Source organism: Epinephelus moara, chromosome 14 (assembly GCF_006386435.1).
Source record: "Epinephelus moara isolate mb chromosome 14, YSFRI_EMoa_1.0, whole genome shotgun sequence".
In the NCBI taxonomy this organism is placed as follows: Eukaryota; Metazoa; Chordata; class Actinopteri; order Perciformes; family Serranidae; genus Epinephelus; species Epinephelus moara.
This window is the reverse complement of record NC_065519.1, coordinates 2,706,106-2,722,943: the sequence shown is the minus strand read 5'-3', so window position 1 is coordinate 2,722,943 and position 16,838 is coordinate 2,706,106. Positions and strand designations below refer to the sequence as shown.

The window sequence follows — 16,838 nt, the reverse complement described above, 5'->3', positions numbered from 1 at the left end:
ACAAATTAAATCAGATGTTGTGCTGCTTTTTTAAAAAACTCTGTTTATTGTTATTTATTTGTGCTGATGAGACTGAAAACATCTTTATCTTCACGTGAACTTAAAGTCTGCCAAATTCCCAACTTGGTTGCCCAGTAAGAGTTTCTACAAGTCGAGACAATCAAAGACGTGTCCTGTGAAACATCTTGTTTTCACGCTAGCTGTTAGCTGTGAGGTAACGAATAGCTTGAGGCTAACAGAATCAGTTGGTTTTAATGGGAAATGCTAACAGTTTTTTGATGACTGAAGCAGCTGGTGAAGGTAAAATTATAAATTTTCTGAGCAGAGTTCAACAAACACGTCAGAGGACTGAGGTGAGACAGTTAATTTCCGCAGCAGGTGAAGTTATTGGTTTGACTACGTGAAGATGTCACACCAAACGCTGCACTGCTGGGCCGAAACGAAGGAACTTGAGGGGAGGAGAGTTTGATTAGAAATTCAGTAAAAATTATTTTTAATAAAAAACATGGAGCCAGTGCAGCTGAGACAGGACTGCAGCTTCCTGCAACTACATTTATATTTTTTCTGCTTTCATTTTCTTTTTATTCCCAGTTTTTATTCATTATTCAAGCTGACGTCAGCGTGATATCTGATGGGAATCCTAATAAACAAACTACCACCTGAAAACTTAAACTTGCTTCCAATAAAAAAAGAAGGAAGGAAATAAAGTAAGAAGAGCGGGAACAACAGAGATGTGAAGACGAAAGATGGAGAGAAAGAAGAAGAGAAAGAGAGACAAGGCCGTTCGTCACACCTGACTGCGTCCCTGAGATCATCGCTGGGAGACCCCTCCACCACCAGCTGTCTGTTGCCGTGGGGATAAAGCCGGCTCCTAAGCCCCACAATGTTTTTTATGTTTAACATATTCATATATGCACATTACACACACACTGACCTGTCTGCTCGACTGTATTACTCACTGCATCTCTGTGACAGAATGTCGCTGTACGAGACTTATATTGTAAAATCATACAATTTAAAAACCTATTTGACTCCTTCTCAAAATAAACGCAGCAGGTTCCAGTGTCTTCTTGTAACAGTGGACAATTTTGCAGCTTTGCTTCAACTAAAAAAGCTGAAAAGATTAGAAACTGTGAGAGAAAAGCGCAAAAATATATTTTTGTTCAAAATAGAGTTAAAAATGTCACTTCAAAAATCAGTTACCAACATTTTCAGTACAAAAATATCTTTCTGCTTTTTAAAATTCTGTTAAATCTGTATTTTATATGTTTAAGTTTTTAAATTGCCACCAGCTATCAGCAGTGAAATCATAAAGTATTTACTGGGGCAGTGTTTCCTCAGACTCAGACTTTTGGACTCCACTGTCTGAAAACAAATGTACTTTCTGCATCTCAACTTGCTGCCTGTCAGCTTTACCTTCTCCTTAACCTGTTTATCTATAGAAACACCTCCTCCTCCTCCTCCTCCTCCATCTTTCTCTTATTTTCCTATTCTCTCTGCTGTCGGTGGGCGTCCCTGCCCCCCCACCGGGCCAATCAGACGAGTGTTGATCCGAGTCTGTTGTCTGTCTGTCTCCCACTGCTCGCAGATAGGCCGGCGTGCCGCAGAGCCGCCAAACACACAGACACCTCACACTGAGGACGCCGACGCTGGCCCAGACAGCACATACAATGTGATCACATGACGTGTAGGACACTTATCTAACTGATGGACTGTTTGTCTCTCCGTCTGTCTGCTTTTTTCCTCACTTGTGTTTTCAGGACATTTCAGTGCACTTCAGGAGCCACATCCCACACAGCTCAATTAGGAAAGTCGGGTTCTGCCTATATGTTTATTTCCTGCGTCTGTCTCATAAACTTTCATGAAACAAGCCGCGGAGTTACGTGATGTGGACACAGATTATGTGAGGGGATGAGGAGGAGGTCAAGGTCAAGATGGGGAGGAAGAAGTACGGGATAAAATATTCAAGTCCAGCAGCAAAGGCAGAATTCACAACTAGGAAACAGAGAGGAAAAAACAGGAAATAGTAAATGTTTCTCATAATGTTTTAGGTTTGTTTCATACAGCGCAGTTTAACTTGTGAATTAGACAATGAAAGTGTTGGGGGGGGGTTTAAACAATCATCTGTGCAGCACAGCAGTTGTGAAAGAAGCAGTTAATGTCTGGTTCACACTACACAACATTTCTACGTCACATTACGCGATAGTGGAGTCAAAATCGTGCAGCACCATACGCAAACATACAAGTCACTGAATCCGCCACAACAAGTTCCTGCAAATGTTTCACAATAAAAGCCTTTTTAGAAAATGAAGGGGTTCTCTCAGCTGAAGTTATAATGGGCTTTTAATTTTTAACAGATACAGGAAGTGTTGAGTTTGAAATGAGGGCACCAAAGCAACAGGACTGAGACCTTCTTGAAGAGGTGGTCTCAGTCTGGTTCCAAAGGAACTCTGGTGCGGTTGGTTTGTGGTGAGAAGGTGTTCCGACCTGGATGTGAAGCAACTGCAGTCACATGACACATTGTTTGGGTTAAACATGAGCATGTTACAGTCCTGGAGGATTATTAATGTGCACCTCCTCCTGTACTGCCTTAATATGCACATTCAGCACATCCAATGCATCAAAACATTGTTTTCTAGTTGGAGCCGCGCCTCGTTTTCAAACTGTATGGTTTGACTAAAATGAACAATGACAGCAATATAGTCCACGATGAGCAGCGCTAAAATCAACCTGCGTAGTTGTCCCTCCATTGTGACATTAGAAAGTGTCACATTTATCTTGCAAGTGTACTCTTCTTCAACGTTTGCTTTACTTCCTGGATTTTTCCCACATGGAAATTCTGACCAATCAAGAGCAGCTTTCTCACACAAGGCATTTGATCTGGTCCTCTTGTAAATGCTGCCGTGAGAACACGAACCAACTCTAGGCAATTATACAACTTTGGAACAACATGAGTCCCTGATTCAGACCAAAGGAGACCACTCTAGGGCTGACAGCAGCCTTACACTTGTAACTGGAGCTAAGCAGCACCTTTACCAGATTTTCCACTTATTTCCTTTTTGTGTAAAGAAGAATTAAATCTAGAATCAACTGATACTATAATACTGTGACTGTGCATATGATTTATGAACTCAAAATAAACAATGACAAGGTTTTCACTTCACTACCAGTTCAGTGTAACGGCTAAATCCAGTCCACATCAGGCTTCATCTCTGCTCTTTCTTCCAGCACAAAACACTGGTTTGTAAATGGACCCGGTCGTTGTGCAGGTGAAAATAAAATGTCTTCACCCATCCTGATTTATTTTACTGACAACACAGCTAAAAGGAGATTCTATTATATTCTACTCTGTTTTTCTCCACCGTAACCAAATCCACTGAGCCCCGACAACAAACACAACCGAATCCTTCTCCCCCGAGGAGACGACACTTCCTGGACAGATTTGATTCATCGTGATCTTTCCACAGCCTCTCTTCCCTGGACGGATGATTTTTCCGTTCTGGTTTATTCTACTCTGTTGTATTCAGTAGAGACTCTCTGCGGAGAGGCAGAATGTCATCCTCCACACTGAGACTCTTCTTCTCCTCTCTTCACTTCCTCAATTAGGCAGCTCATCCATCGCCATGATTACATGCTGCTAATTAAGCAGCTAATCAGCTAATTACCCAGGAGCAGAGAGGAACGAGGAGTGTGTGTATGTGTGTGTGTGTGTGTGTGTGTGTGTGTGTTAACACGAGGTGCCATGTGTGAGCCAGCAGAGCATAATTCATGGTAGGTTTTCTTTTATATTTCAGGATTTGGGGAGGTGTTTTTTGGAATGAGTGTTTATTTCTGTAATCCTGTTGGGAATAAATATTTCACACGATAGCAATTAAAGAGTCTTGCCAGCTACGATGCTCCGAATCTGTAAGATGCATGCGTTCATATACATCAACTCCAAACTCAATACTTTACATTTATGGCATTGTACTGAGGCTCACATGAGCACAGAGCTGAAACACTGAGCGCCAGAGGGGGTCTGAATGATTCAGGGGAAGCTGCACAGGGCCCTGAACGTGCCGGGGATTATAGATACTTATTGTGTCTGAGACGTTCAGGGCACGCCACAAGGGCGAGGGCAAAATTTCTACCAGCATCAGACTAATCAGAGAAGCTGCTTTTTACAAGGGAAACTGATTCTTAAGCTTGTAGTCTGTACCCAGAGCTGCTTCTGCTGCTGGCCATGCCTCACACTGACGTCTGATTTTACACATCAGGATAAAAGACTATTGTCTGAAAATGACTACTGTTCTATTATGATATATATTGCCAGTAAATATCACAATATAAAACATGTGTTTTCTGTTTAAAAAGTGAAGTGAAGTCACAATAAACGTCATAATTTTATCCTATTAAGCCCCGTTTCCACCAAGCAGTCTTGTACGGTTCAGTTCAGTACGCTTTTTTTCTGTTCCCACAGTGAAAAGTTGTGGATGGTACCAACAGAAGCGTTCCTTAGCGTCCCCATGTTTGGTCCCCCCTCTGTTGGGGTACCTAGCACACAGATCTGGTACTAAAAGGTGGAGCTGTGAACACTGCAGTCTGATTGGTCAGTAGAGGACGGACACTAACTTCATTCACTGGGCCGACTGCGGGCAACTTTTAAGGTGGAACATTAACTTGTAATGTTACTCAATGCATGAGTTGATGACGTGAATCCATCAGCACACCTTAAATTTCACTGTGACAACTTTGACCATCACTTTAGTTTTTATATGACACACACTTTTAGTAATGACTTTAAAAATATAGATTAATTTGGAGCGGATTATGTGAAGGTCATATATTCTAATCCTCACTTCCTGTGGGCTACAGCAACACTAAACCCCTGAGCTTGCCTGAGAAGGACTAAATGCACAAAGCTGCTATTTTTAAATATCCCATGGAGAGAGACTCTCACTGCAGCCTGTTCTATTTTGTTCTGAAAATGTGGGCGTGCAGCCTCGTTCTGTGGACGATAAACCAGGTGCAGACTTCCATCTGTGTCACCGCTGATGAGGAAATACAGCGAGTGCTGGACGGAGCAGTGAGTGACAACAACCCCGCCCACATTTAAGAGGACTGTCTGAACAGACCGAGGGTCTAGGTACCATGTCTGAAGGGTCACTGCTGGTTCCAGAGGGGCTGGACTGAAAGGGTTTGGTGGAGACGGGGCTTTATAGATTCATATAAATTTTATAAATTAGTATACAAAGTCTTGAGTTATGGCCAAAACATAATTTTGTGAGGTCACACTGACCTTGAACTTTGACCACAAATCAGTTTGTTCTTCAGTCAAAGTGGACATTTGTGTCAAATTTAAAGAAATTTCCTTCAGGTGTTCTTGCGATATCATGTTCACAAGAATGAGACAAAGGTCAAGGTCACAGTGACCTTGACCTTTGACGTAATGGGACGTTATAAATGACATTTTAGGGCATGTGTGCAGTAATCTGGAGTGGAACACGTTTCAAAAGTAAACCCTCCCAACACTGCCAATGTCATTCTAAGCATTATAGTGGGCAATCATTTTACAGGTGGATTTAACTGAAAAGGCTCTAATTAAACTAACACTATACTACAAGTACACAATGCGTCTTTATTCACATCAAAGCCTCAAGAATACTTGTTTCTGATTGGCTGGTCAATGTCACGATAAGGTGCTTTGATATTTTAATAAATAATGGATTCATCTAAGCAGTCTCTGCTATCATACATCAGAGCACCTAAAACGTTTTATCTCTTACTTATTGGAAAGGTGGAGCCATAAAAAAAAAACGTTGGGTGTGAAAATATCTCCACTCTCATCATGACATAACTTTAATGAGGAGTTGGATCAGGCAGATAAAGAATGTGAACGAGTCAGCTGAGATTCCCCACACGGACTTCTGTTTGTCCGACCGCTTTAAAAAGGGATCGAAATATTTCCACAGCACAAAAGGTAGAGAGACAGAGAGGAAGAGCCGGGGACAGCTTTGACATTTCATCAGTCAAATCATCGTTAATTATGAATCCTAATGAGGCCGGTCTGATTTGAATTTGGGAATACGGAGGACACAGTTTGATGAGGGGATCAAACTCGCTACCTTCCGGGTCACTGATCCCAGTTCCAAGGACGTCCCCTCCCAGTTTCACTGACTGATCGCGGCATATCCTCACCATCCTCACTGATAGTCTTATTAGAGTGGTCTGATTCAGTCTGTGGGCTCCTGACCCGCCGCACACCAGATGAGACAGATATGTTGAACTTCATTGATCCCCGAGGGGAAACCAGGATGTTACAGCAGCAAAGTAAAATGTTGCCGGGGGAGTAAAGAATATTCAGAATTAGAATATTAAGGCAATAAAGGAGAGGGAGAGTGAAATAAACCTGAATAAAATAAAACAATAAAAAAAATTAGGGGAGGCGGCAGAGCTTCTTTATAGCGCTAATTAAACGAGCAGCCATGAGGAGAACGAATCCCCAGAGCTATTGACATTTCGCCATATTCAATATGACAGATATGACTGATTAGTTCACCGGGCAGCATCATCAATAATCCGCCTGCCAATCAAACGTGACCTTTAGAAGGGAGGTGATGAATTAACGGGGCCACGGGACGATCCGATACCAGCCCTCCAATCCATCAAGACGGCTGCAGTGGAGGGAGAAAAGCGCCAGCGTTGTGGTGGTTTCGGTTCAACTTGTCGTCCTTTGTCAGAATGAAAGTGCAGAGATTTGTCTTGTGGTTCTGCTGCAGGAACTTAACCAATGCAGCCACAACAGATACAAAGTTGGAGAGCAGGAGAAGCAGTCGTGGAGTGCAGGGCGGGAATGTTGTGGTGGGTTCGGAGGGGATTTGCGGTGCGTTCCCGGGTCTGTATTTGTATAAATCAGACTACATTCAACCTTACACAAGTGAGGGCGTCCAGCAAAATGAACCTGGCTCACGAAACTTGGACCAACCCAGCTGGCTACTAACATCTTTAGACATTGATATTTGGTTAAAGTTAGGTTATGCAAGGGGGCCTATAGTGCAACAGGTGGAACAAAATGTACTTTTCAGAGCCTGTTGAATCCCCATTAATTTCATATTTGAACATTTACAATTTGATTTTAATGCAAAACGCTAAGAAATTATCATTGATACACTAAAGAGTAAAATGGAAAAAGTTTAGTCGTGCCATTGCCTGTTTCTATTTCTAGGCATATATATTTTGGAGGATTGTTTAGACAGAATAGCAGAAGTTTATGAGCAGGCTGCCATGTTGTTTCCTGTTTCAAATGGCGAGCAGGGAACCAGGGACTATCCAACTATCACAGCGTTTATCTCACCAGGTGCTTTCTACGATAGGGTTTGTCACCTCGGTGAACCCTTCAAGCAGCCAGTGCGTCTGCTACTGTCCTCGCTGGATCTGGTGGAAATGTAGCCTAGCGTAACACCATAAACACCCCACACAGCAACAGTGAAGTGCATTCAGTTTGGAGCTCTTGTTGTCTGTAGAAGAGGCAGACTAACTCACTTGAAATAAAGACGACCTCTACAAGTGTCAGAAAAAACTATTACACTTTGATGAAATGAAATAAACCTTCAGGGAAAACATGAAAGTTTCCTTGGAGAAAGAAAGACACCTAAAACACTGATGAACATATGAAAGCAGGGACAGAGTCAGACAGACAAGAAGACTGTTCCATACCTCTATCTTCTTCCAGATGGCGGGATCATTGTCTTGATTCTGAATGTCCTCCAGCAGCTGGTGCACCAGGGACGCACCTCCACGCATGTCCACCGGGGGCGTTATCAGCTGCAGGCGACGGTCTGCAGACCTCCGTCCCTCGTCCTCTTCAGACTGCAGGTCGCTTAACGGACCGGACTCAATGCTTTCGTCCAATGAGGGAGCGATATCGCTGGAGGAGGTGGAGCTAAAGCGGCTGACCAGGTTTCGTCTGTAAGGAAGCTGAGAGGGCGAGGAAGAGAACGTCTTGAGAATATATTCAGGATCAGGAAAATGTTTTTCAGCCTTTATGGAGTCAAAAACATGCAAAGATGAAATATGCTGATATACCAGTGGTGGCAGAAGAGAAGGCATGTCGTCCCCGCTCTCTCCTATGCTGCTCATGTTGTCCGCGCTCTCCCCGACATCCCAGTCTGGGTTGAGCTCTGTCAAATCCCAGTCATCCACATCCTGCAAAGCATCCTGGGTAGAGTCACAGCCACTGGGCCTCTGCAGGACAAAATGGAGGTGGTCTTTCTTTATCATTCATGTGCATTAACTCAGGTTAAGATTCTTCACATGGTTATCTTTATATATGTTCAGGATAAGAAACACATCAAAGTTAATCTTTAGTGTGGACTAACCAGTGGGATGGACTGAGCCAGACTCTCCAGCTTCATCGCGAGCATCTCTGTCTTACGGAGCTGAGCAGGGAGGGCCAGGAACTCCTCTGACCCATACCAGTGCTCTCTGTCTGGGCTGGCTTTTGATGAAACCTGGGCGCCCTGCCGGAGGAGAGGGGACGATCAAAACATTTCATGTTGAAACATCTGATTCAAACTGAAAATGGCTGCACACACAGTCAAAATGAGCACTGTTTTTATCGGGCAGTAAACACATGCTTGTGCTGCTTCTTTGACAACCAGCATCTTAATTTATCCAGTTTGCATCAATTTCTCTGTCACATTTCTACTCTTCATTACTAATTCTTTGATCCATTAGGGCTGCGCAAAAATACAAAAAAAATTGTTGTGACAGATACAGCAATTGCAATATGAGTCCCCAATTTAGAGGGGATGGTAATTTTTTTGTTTTTATTTTCAATGAAAAAATGGGGTCTGCAGCAAACAAGCATCTTTCCTCATGTCTGGAATATGATTTGTAGGCCGGGGCAACTCTGCAGCACCACAATGCTTCACTTGTTTGTGATGCATTTTATCTTTTTCAGAACATTGCAGCTCCTGTGATTTGGAAATTGGGATTTCAATTGATTGTGCCTCAAACACATTGTTCTTGATTTAAAACTCTTATTTTATGTCAGTAAAGGTCTTTTAGATTTCTAACAAAATCTTCTGATACTGTGAATATTTCACTAATTGGGATTTTCATCATTTTTTCACATCATTTTTGTGCAAAACACTGTCATGCTGAGTTTTGAAGCTAAGCATAGTGGTTATTTTTAATAACAAGCCAAGAGTCCTCACTCGGGCAGTGTGCAGTAAATGATTCACCTCCTTGCCTGACCATGGTGGCTACAATTCTCTGTTGGTATTCTAAGTTTCTTCAAACCATGGATACCTTACATTTATACGTTATTATGAAGCAAATAGGTAAAACTGCATGTTTCACCTCGTAGCGGTCCTGTAAAATTCCCCTAAATTCACCTAAAACACTAAAAGCTGCTGTTGTACCATTGTTAGTACATGTTTTTTCCCCTTAAGACAACATAACAGCCATTTGTGTATAATGTCTATACATTTACAAAGGTCTGGGGTGACAATACTGGGTTAAAAACTGCTGTGGAGCCTCTAATTGTCATTTACCACGAGACCCAAAAGCCTCTGCCGATCACTGGCATCATGAGTAGCTTGACACTACAGGAACTCAAGTGATGTTGGTTCCTTCAGCTCAGGTCCTGGTTGGCTATCGAGGCCGCAGCAACAGCACTGGAAGCTCCTCTTGGCTCAGTGAGGTCACAGTGGAAAGCCTGAGTTTGACTCCAACATGGCAGCAACAGGTCCCTAAAAACATCCATGTCTGCTGCCTAAAAGTTTGCTGGAAACACAGTGCACACTGCAGCTTAGCAGCGTCTCACCTAAGTGATGTGCCATTTACCATCTCCCCCACCTCCTGATGACAAAGTCAGCTCATACACTACGTCACTTTAGAAATGATATGATATGTATAAAAGGTACATAATCGTGTTTGTGGTTTGCAGAAATGAATAACACCAACATTTTCTTCTGGTGACGGACTGTTGTTTATTTCGGGATTTTTTTTGTTGAACTGTCTGCATGAACAGCTGCTGCAGAAATCAGTTTTTTGTTTGCATCACTGCCTCCATCCTACACAGGACAATATGTATATCAATATTCATAACAGATCTGCATTGACAATTTATGGATAATGTTTCTTGTGGGCTGAATATGAGGCGCGAAAATGTGCAAACATTTTCAAGCTGACTGTGATTTAGAAAGAAAAATCTGCAAACAGCCAAATATGCACAGTTTTAAAATTCAGATTTTATTTTTGGCAAACGCCGTTTTGTCTTCTGTGCACTTGGAAACATTTGTAATAGTTCATACACATAGTTTCATAAATGAGGCCCCTGATGTGGTCACTTGCAAATTGTTATGCAGACTAAGTTTTTAAAATGTTTCTGCTGTCTGAATTCAGAATGAGTTTGTGGATCCCTGTCCGTCTACTTCCTGTGTCTGTCTCACACGAATCCTCACAGAAACACACTTTTAACACATCCTCAACTCTCTAAACTTCTCTCCTCAACAAAACTAATAAGCGCTCACCTTCTGCCCCTGGCGCTTCACGATCCAAACCGCCGTCTTGCCGGGCCGTGGTCGGGGGTCTGACTCCTCTCCGGACGCCTCCAGGTCTGAGGAGAGGAACTGCTCCCTCATGGGGGAGGGCAACGAGGAGTCAGAGTCCCCCTCACTGTGTGCATGTGTCTCCTTCTGCGTCCTCTCCATTTGTTTTGATATTTCATTCTGAGACACCGGAGCTTGGAGAGGCGGGGGGGCGGTGGTGGGGGATCTGACCCCAGATGGGCTCCTCGGGTCGGTCAGCAGTCTCTGGACGCTCCCCTGCGAGCGTCCTCCCTGCCTGGAGCTCACATTGTTTCTCTGGAGGTTGCGCCCGTTCATGACCTGCCAAGTTAAAATGGAGTCCGGTTGAGATGCAATCGATACCAGACCTTAGCACTGGGGAGTCAAGTATCTACACCCAACATCATCGTGTTATTTACACAAAATAATTACAAATGCCAGGGTTCCAAAGTGGGCAAATAAGTTTCTGTTGCACCCAGTTTTTATATCTAAAGGTCTCATCTATGTGAAAAAATAAAGACAAGTACAGAAAACAAACCTGCAGACTCTCGTAGGACTGTGAAACATTTTCTGGATAAACTGAGTCCAGTTCCAACCAGAACTTGGAGCGGTCTGGAGGATCCATGAGAGACGGGGTGCTCCGACTCAGCTCGGCCTGGAATTGGAGCCCAGAGAGCGGGCTGACCTTCCTCAGTCCTCCCCTCCTGTCCTCCACCCTGGTTCCTCCGTCCGAGAACAGAGCGGCTCTCTTGGGAAGTGATGGCTGTGTGGGCGACACCTCGGTGCTGTGGCTCACACCCTGCAGAGGGCGCTTCGCACTTTCACTGTGGCTGGGGATACTGGGTAATATTGACGGAGAATGGTTGTGGTTTGTTGAGTCAGCGGGCGTGGCGAGTTCAGGTAAACTGTTATGGAGTTCGTGATTCGAGAGGCAGGGTCCTTCGCCTTCTGGGCCTTGGGTTTGATCGAGTTCCTGAGGGGGTTCCTCGCTGTCCTGCTCAGTTTCCTGGGCCTCAGGCTCGTCACTGGGGCTGTAATCACTCAACTCAAAGGCGGTGATGCCACAGTCTAATGAGAAGTAGTCCTGGCTGCAGCGAATGGTCAGCTGACCGCAGTCGTCCACCTCTGTCAGAGCGTCCAGGCGAGTCTGGAGAGGAAGAATTAATCATGTTAATATCTGGTGGCTGATGGTTTAAGTCAAAGCGTTCCAAGAAAGATGATTTTTATTTGTCTTCATTTAACTTTTGTTTAACCAGGAGTTAAATATTCATTGAGGTTAAAACTTTTTCTTTCAAGAGTGTCTGGCTGAGACAGGCAGAAGACAAAAAACATTTAACAATTTAAAATGAAAATGAGTAACAAATGACAGAATTATAAGGTATCAAACAACATGTGAAACATCTACATGTAGATTTGCCTGCTCCCAAGTCATTTATAATTACTCTAAAGGCGTTTAATGAGACCAGCTCCCAAAATTCAGGTAATTTTGTAACCGATTCCAAACCAAGGGAGCTGCATGTAAACACCATTTTGCCCAGTTTGGTACAGACTTAAGTGACAGTTAGTAAGAATCAGTCATATTTGTTTTGTGGGATGTACTTTTGCAAAAAGCAGTCCAAGAACCGCCTTATGAATAAGAATATGCCGACAGTTAAGTAAACAGGTGGACAGAGCATACACAGAGCAATGCAAATCCAGCATGCATAGGCATTGTGAAGAGGCATGTATGTATATAGCATGGCCATAGTCCAGCACAGATATAAAGGTGGCAGCAACAAGTCTCCTTTTGACTCTTAACAAGGCTCCACATGCATCATCCAACAGCATGTGGCCAAATCAGGTGCTTCTCAGGGTTTCCAAGGGAGAAGAAAGGACTGATCAATTTACAGCCTTTAATAGCGCAAACAGACCAACGTTCAAACACCACTGTGTCTCCATCAGAGTCAAAACACCTTTTAGATCACAAGGAGACTTGTTGCTGCCACCTTTATGTCTGTATTTCTGACAGCAACAGCAACACAAACATGAAAATAGAGAAATAAAAATAGAACTGTCAGTTCCTCTGATAATAAAGATTCAGTTCAGAACACTGTGATGGTGCCGAGGAGTTCACCGTAACAAAACAGTGATTTGTTGTGAGAGGCTTGTTGTGATGTAAACAACACAATGTTGTGTGTTGTTACCTGGTGCTGGTCCTGGCTGAAGGCCTGCAGGATGTCAGTCTGGCGTGTGTAGTTCCCGTTGGAGTCCTGCAGGCCCTGCAGCAGACGCTCCTTCAGAACCAGAACTGAGACTCTCAGCTGGTGCCACAGCAGCTGCACCGTCCTGAACCACACCAGACACAACCAGCTTTACTATGCAGTCATTAAATACTAATAAATAAATCAAATATCAAACCTGACGAATGTGAGACTGTGTGCAGTGATATGGATCTCTAGGTTTGACATTATAAGTTGTTGCTTTACGTATTCACTGCATGTTTCATCCCTTTTTTGATAACATAAAGATTATTATTTGTTATCCCTGTTTTTTAACTTATAAGTGAGCACTTATTAAAATCATAATTGGCATGCATTCACAGTCAGTTATTTCCTTACTGGTGTGATAACAAGCAGCTTTAGAGGTGCAGTAAAAGTTTTGGGAATCTTTTAGATGTAAGGTGCATAACTTTAGAAATTGCTGATAAAAGTTAGAATTTGAATGTTTTATTAATTTACAAAATAAAGAATAAACATCATAACAGTCTAGTGTTTCTTTAAGAGGATTTTCTGCGGTAACACTAAACCTACAAGAAACTATGCAACAGGAAAAAAAATCCTAAAGTATCACAGAAGCACCATTAAAAACTGAAAGTATGACTTTTCTCATCTTGTCAGGACTCACCTGATGTCAACGATGATGTTGACGGAGTAGGACAGTAGTTTTAGGGAGAACTCTGTCTCCAGCAGGGCATGAATCTGCTCCACATGGTCTGAGATGTCCTCACAGATGTCCTGAAGTCACACACAGACAGATGCACGTTAGCAAAAATAGAAAATACAAAATAAAGACTTACAGGCTTACTAAGTGACCAAACGCACATATAAAGTCAGTGTGTATAACGGTATAAATCTTTAGGAACCTGTAGAGAACAAAAACATCCTCAGAGTGCGACAGCAGGAGAAAAAGCAGAACTGAGAACGTCACGCCTCCAGTTTTAAACGTGAGTCAGTTTCATGTGGGATCAGTTCCATGTTCATGTGTGAAAACATGGAGAACACGTCAGTCAGGGATCAACTCTGCCTCCATAAAAACACTTATATCTGAGTGATATTACTGAACTAAATTAAGATGCTTTAAACTCACTCAGACAGACAGACAGAGACAGACAGACAGACAGACAGACAGACAGACAGACGGACGGACGGACGGACGGACGGACAAACAGACAGACAGACAGATGGACTCCAGCAGGGAAGCACTTAGCAAAAATATCAGCAGTGTCATTAAGTTTGATGTTGTAAAAAGATCACAGTCGGGGTGGACTGAGTTATAATGAGAGAGCGCACTTATTTTCCCACTTTTATTTATTCCATTTCTAAAACTCACAGTAACAGTGTTAAATTTAAAGTGCTGATAAAAAAAACCTTACAAACACACAATGAAGACACTGTCAGTGCACAGTCACTGTGACTCAGCAGCGTCACGCAGTGAGGACTGCAGACTGCAACCAACTGAAACTTCTCCTGGGTAGAATTCCTTCAGTGTTCATTGTTCTGGAGGTTTTTACCAGGAGCTGAACTATCCATAGAGGCCTCTTCCTCTACCAAACAAACAGACCAGCTGATTAAAACTGGTTAAAACAAAAATGTGAATGTCCCTCTCTAGAGCCAGTGTTTGGTTTGTCTGTTCTGGGCTACTGTAGACCACCATATATGAGGACGTGCTCCCTATGTAGATATAAATGTCTCATTCTAAGGAAACAAAAACACAATGATTCTTATTTTCAGGTGATTATTCACTGAAGAAAATGGATATATTACAGTCCCTTTCCTGCCAATATGTGTACCTAAATCTTACAGACTGGGGCTTTAACGTATTTTGCATTTAAAAAAACAAACTGTTAGATGGATCCACACTGTATGGAAAATAAAGGGTGTCAAAGAGCACATTTCCATGCAGTCTATTTTTGAACAGGCTTCTCTAAGTCAAGCCAATAAGATCATCAATGACTCCTCTCATGTTCAGCACACAGAGTACGAGCTACTGCCCTCTGGTAGGAGATTCAGAGCGCCACCCTGTAGACTGAACAGATTTAAAAATTCATTCATACCTCTGTCCATAAAGCTTTTAAACAGGGGTGTTTTTAGTGTATAATGGTATTTATTTATTTATCTTTTAATGTTTCTTATTGCTACGCTGGGTATAATGTTGATTTGTCTATGTACAATGTTGTATATTGTAAATCTATGGCTGCAGTATGGGTGTAAGGCCCAAGAGAAATTGCCCACTGTGTGGGACAATAAAGTTAATCTTGATCTTGATCTTGATCTCTTCACTTACTTTCTGAGAGTAAGATGAAAAGATGGAAATGAGTCTAATGTCTACTTTTAAAAACAGTAATCTATCTCAGCACTGAAATATAAAACAATACACAAACAGATGTGTACAAATTTAATAAACACGATAAAATGTGTTAATCAATGAGTTTTAGTGGTGTTGGTGTATTCTGTGTGTTCTCCCTGCTTCCAGTCTTTATGCTAAGCTAGGCTAACCACATACTGAGTCAAGTTCTCTTATCTTCTGAAATACAAGCTGAGATTTGCTCATAAGTCATTCTCACAACAGTCAAACAAATGGGAAGCAAAATGCTTTTATTTTATTGTCATCATTCATTAATCCACTGCATCATATTTAGTATTTAACACACAGTCTAAACCTTTTCATACTAAATCTGTGCCACATGTGACACTGTCAACAAAACATATTTCTAGATCGATCAGAAAACTGGGTGGGACTTTCTGGCTCAGTTTTAAAGTGGTTTGATTCCTATTTAAAGACAGGGAGTACTTTGTTTCTACAGGTCCTTCTCATCGGACAAAAATGACGTGGAGTTCCCAAAGGCTCCATTCTGGGGCCACTTCTGCCTTTTATTGAATCAAATATTTATTCATTTCTTAAACTGCACTGTAACTTTTATTCTTGTATTTTAAACCTGTCTTAGTCTTTTTATTAATTTTATTTTCTATTCTCTGAACTTCTTTTAAATGTCCTTTTATAATGTGTTTCTTTCTCTTGTTTGTTTTGCACCTTGTCTTGATGCTTTTGATATTTTATGTAGAGACCTTTAAATTGCAGTGTTGCTGAAATGTGTGAAATAAATCTGCCTTGCCTAAATCTCAAACTTTTTGTTCTGAAATTGTTCTGGTGCACATCCACGAAAAAGGACAAAAACAGCTTTTTAAAATGACACTGACATTAAAAGTCAACATAAATGGTAAATATTTGAGGCAGTGAGATTCAGGTGCATCTTGTGCTTTTTTTATTAATAAATATGAATTGATTTTAACGTCGGCCTTACTGACAATAAATAAGTTACTGCTTTTCCAATGAACAGACTAATCCAAACTAAAATTAGACGACCTTTAAAAAACAGGTGACCTGGCTCCGAACCCTGGACAGATACTTTATATCCACCTCCGGCCCGCTGAGTCACCGTGCTGCTCCCTCCATGGTGACCTGCCTGAACAACACAACACCTCCCTCTCTGCTGCGGTCGGATTAAAAGACCGCCCGGCATGTGAGAATGTAGGTCACACACGCTGCCAGTTTGGCTCATGCTAACTTGGCTAACAGCGTGACCTGCTGAGCACCGTTCCAAAATACATTTGTCACTACAGTATGTGGAGCTGCAGCCCCGCTGGAAACATGCTGTCTGCATGTAGTCAGTGTGGGCAGATACATGTTCAGATACACAGGTGGCTGCAGAGCACACACAGCTTTTCATCTCACCTGTATGAGCACAGTGTTCACTGTACAGGTGTCACACAGATCATGCACAACTGGCTGTGTTCTGGCTCCGGATGACCAAGTGTGAGACGACTCTGGCCCACATGTGTCTGACAGATTTAGCTGAGAGTTTGGGGGTGCTGACTGGTCAGCAGCAGTTTACATCATCCATCATGAGTCTGACCTCAGTCTGAAAATCAGGCGTTCTTTAATTAGGATGCTGTTTGGCTTCCTTTGTTGGTACAGAAGCGGCTGCTGACCAAAACTGGACGGACATCCGGCACAGCACGAGCCAGC

At 42.5% G+C, this 16,838-nt stretch overlaps 1 protein-coding gene across 1 annotated transcript in view; it reads right to left on the bottom strand.

The window, feature by feature from the left end:
* Positions 1-16,838, bottom strand: part of akap6 (A kinase (PRKA) anchor protein 6) — a 286,320-nt gene that overhangs the window by 207,407 nt on the left and 62,075 nt on the right. Inside the window, exons 4-10 of the mRNA XM_050062199.1 lie at positions 13,437-13,546; positions 12,737-12,878; positions 11,092-11,700; positions 10,518-10,874; positions 8,358-8,498; positions 8,065-8,223; positions 7,696-7,956 (exon numbers count right to left, since the gene is read on the bottom strand). Of these exons, the coding sequence (XP_049918156.1) occupies positions 7,696-7,956; positions 8,065-8,223; positions 8,358-8,498; positions 10,518-10,874; positions 11,092-11,700; positions 12,737-12,878; positions 13,437-13,546 (1,779 nt within the window). The remainder of the gene's footprint in view (positions 1-7,695; positions 7,957-8,064; positions 8,224-8,357; positions 8,499-10,517; positions 10,875-11,091; positions 11,701-12,736; positions 12,879-13,436; positions 13,547-16,838) is intronic.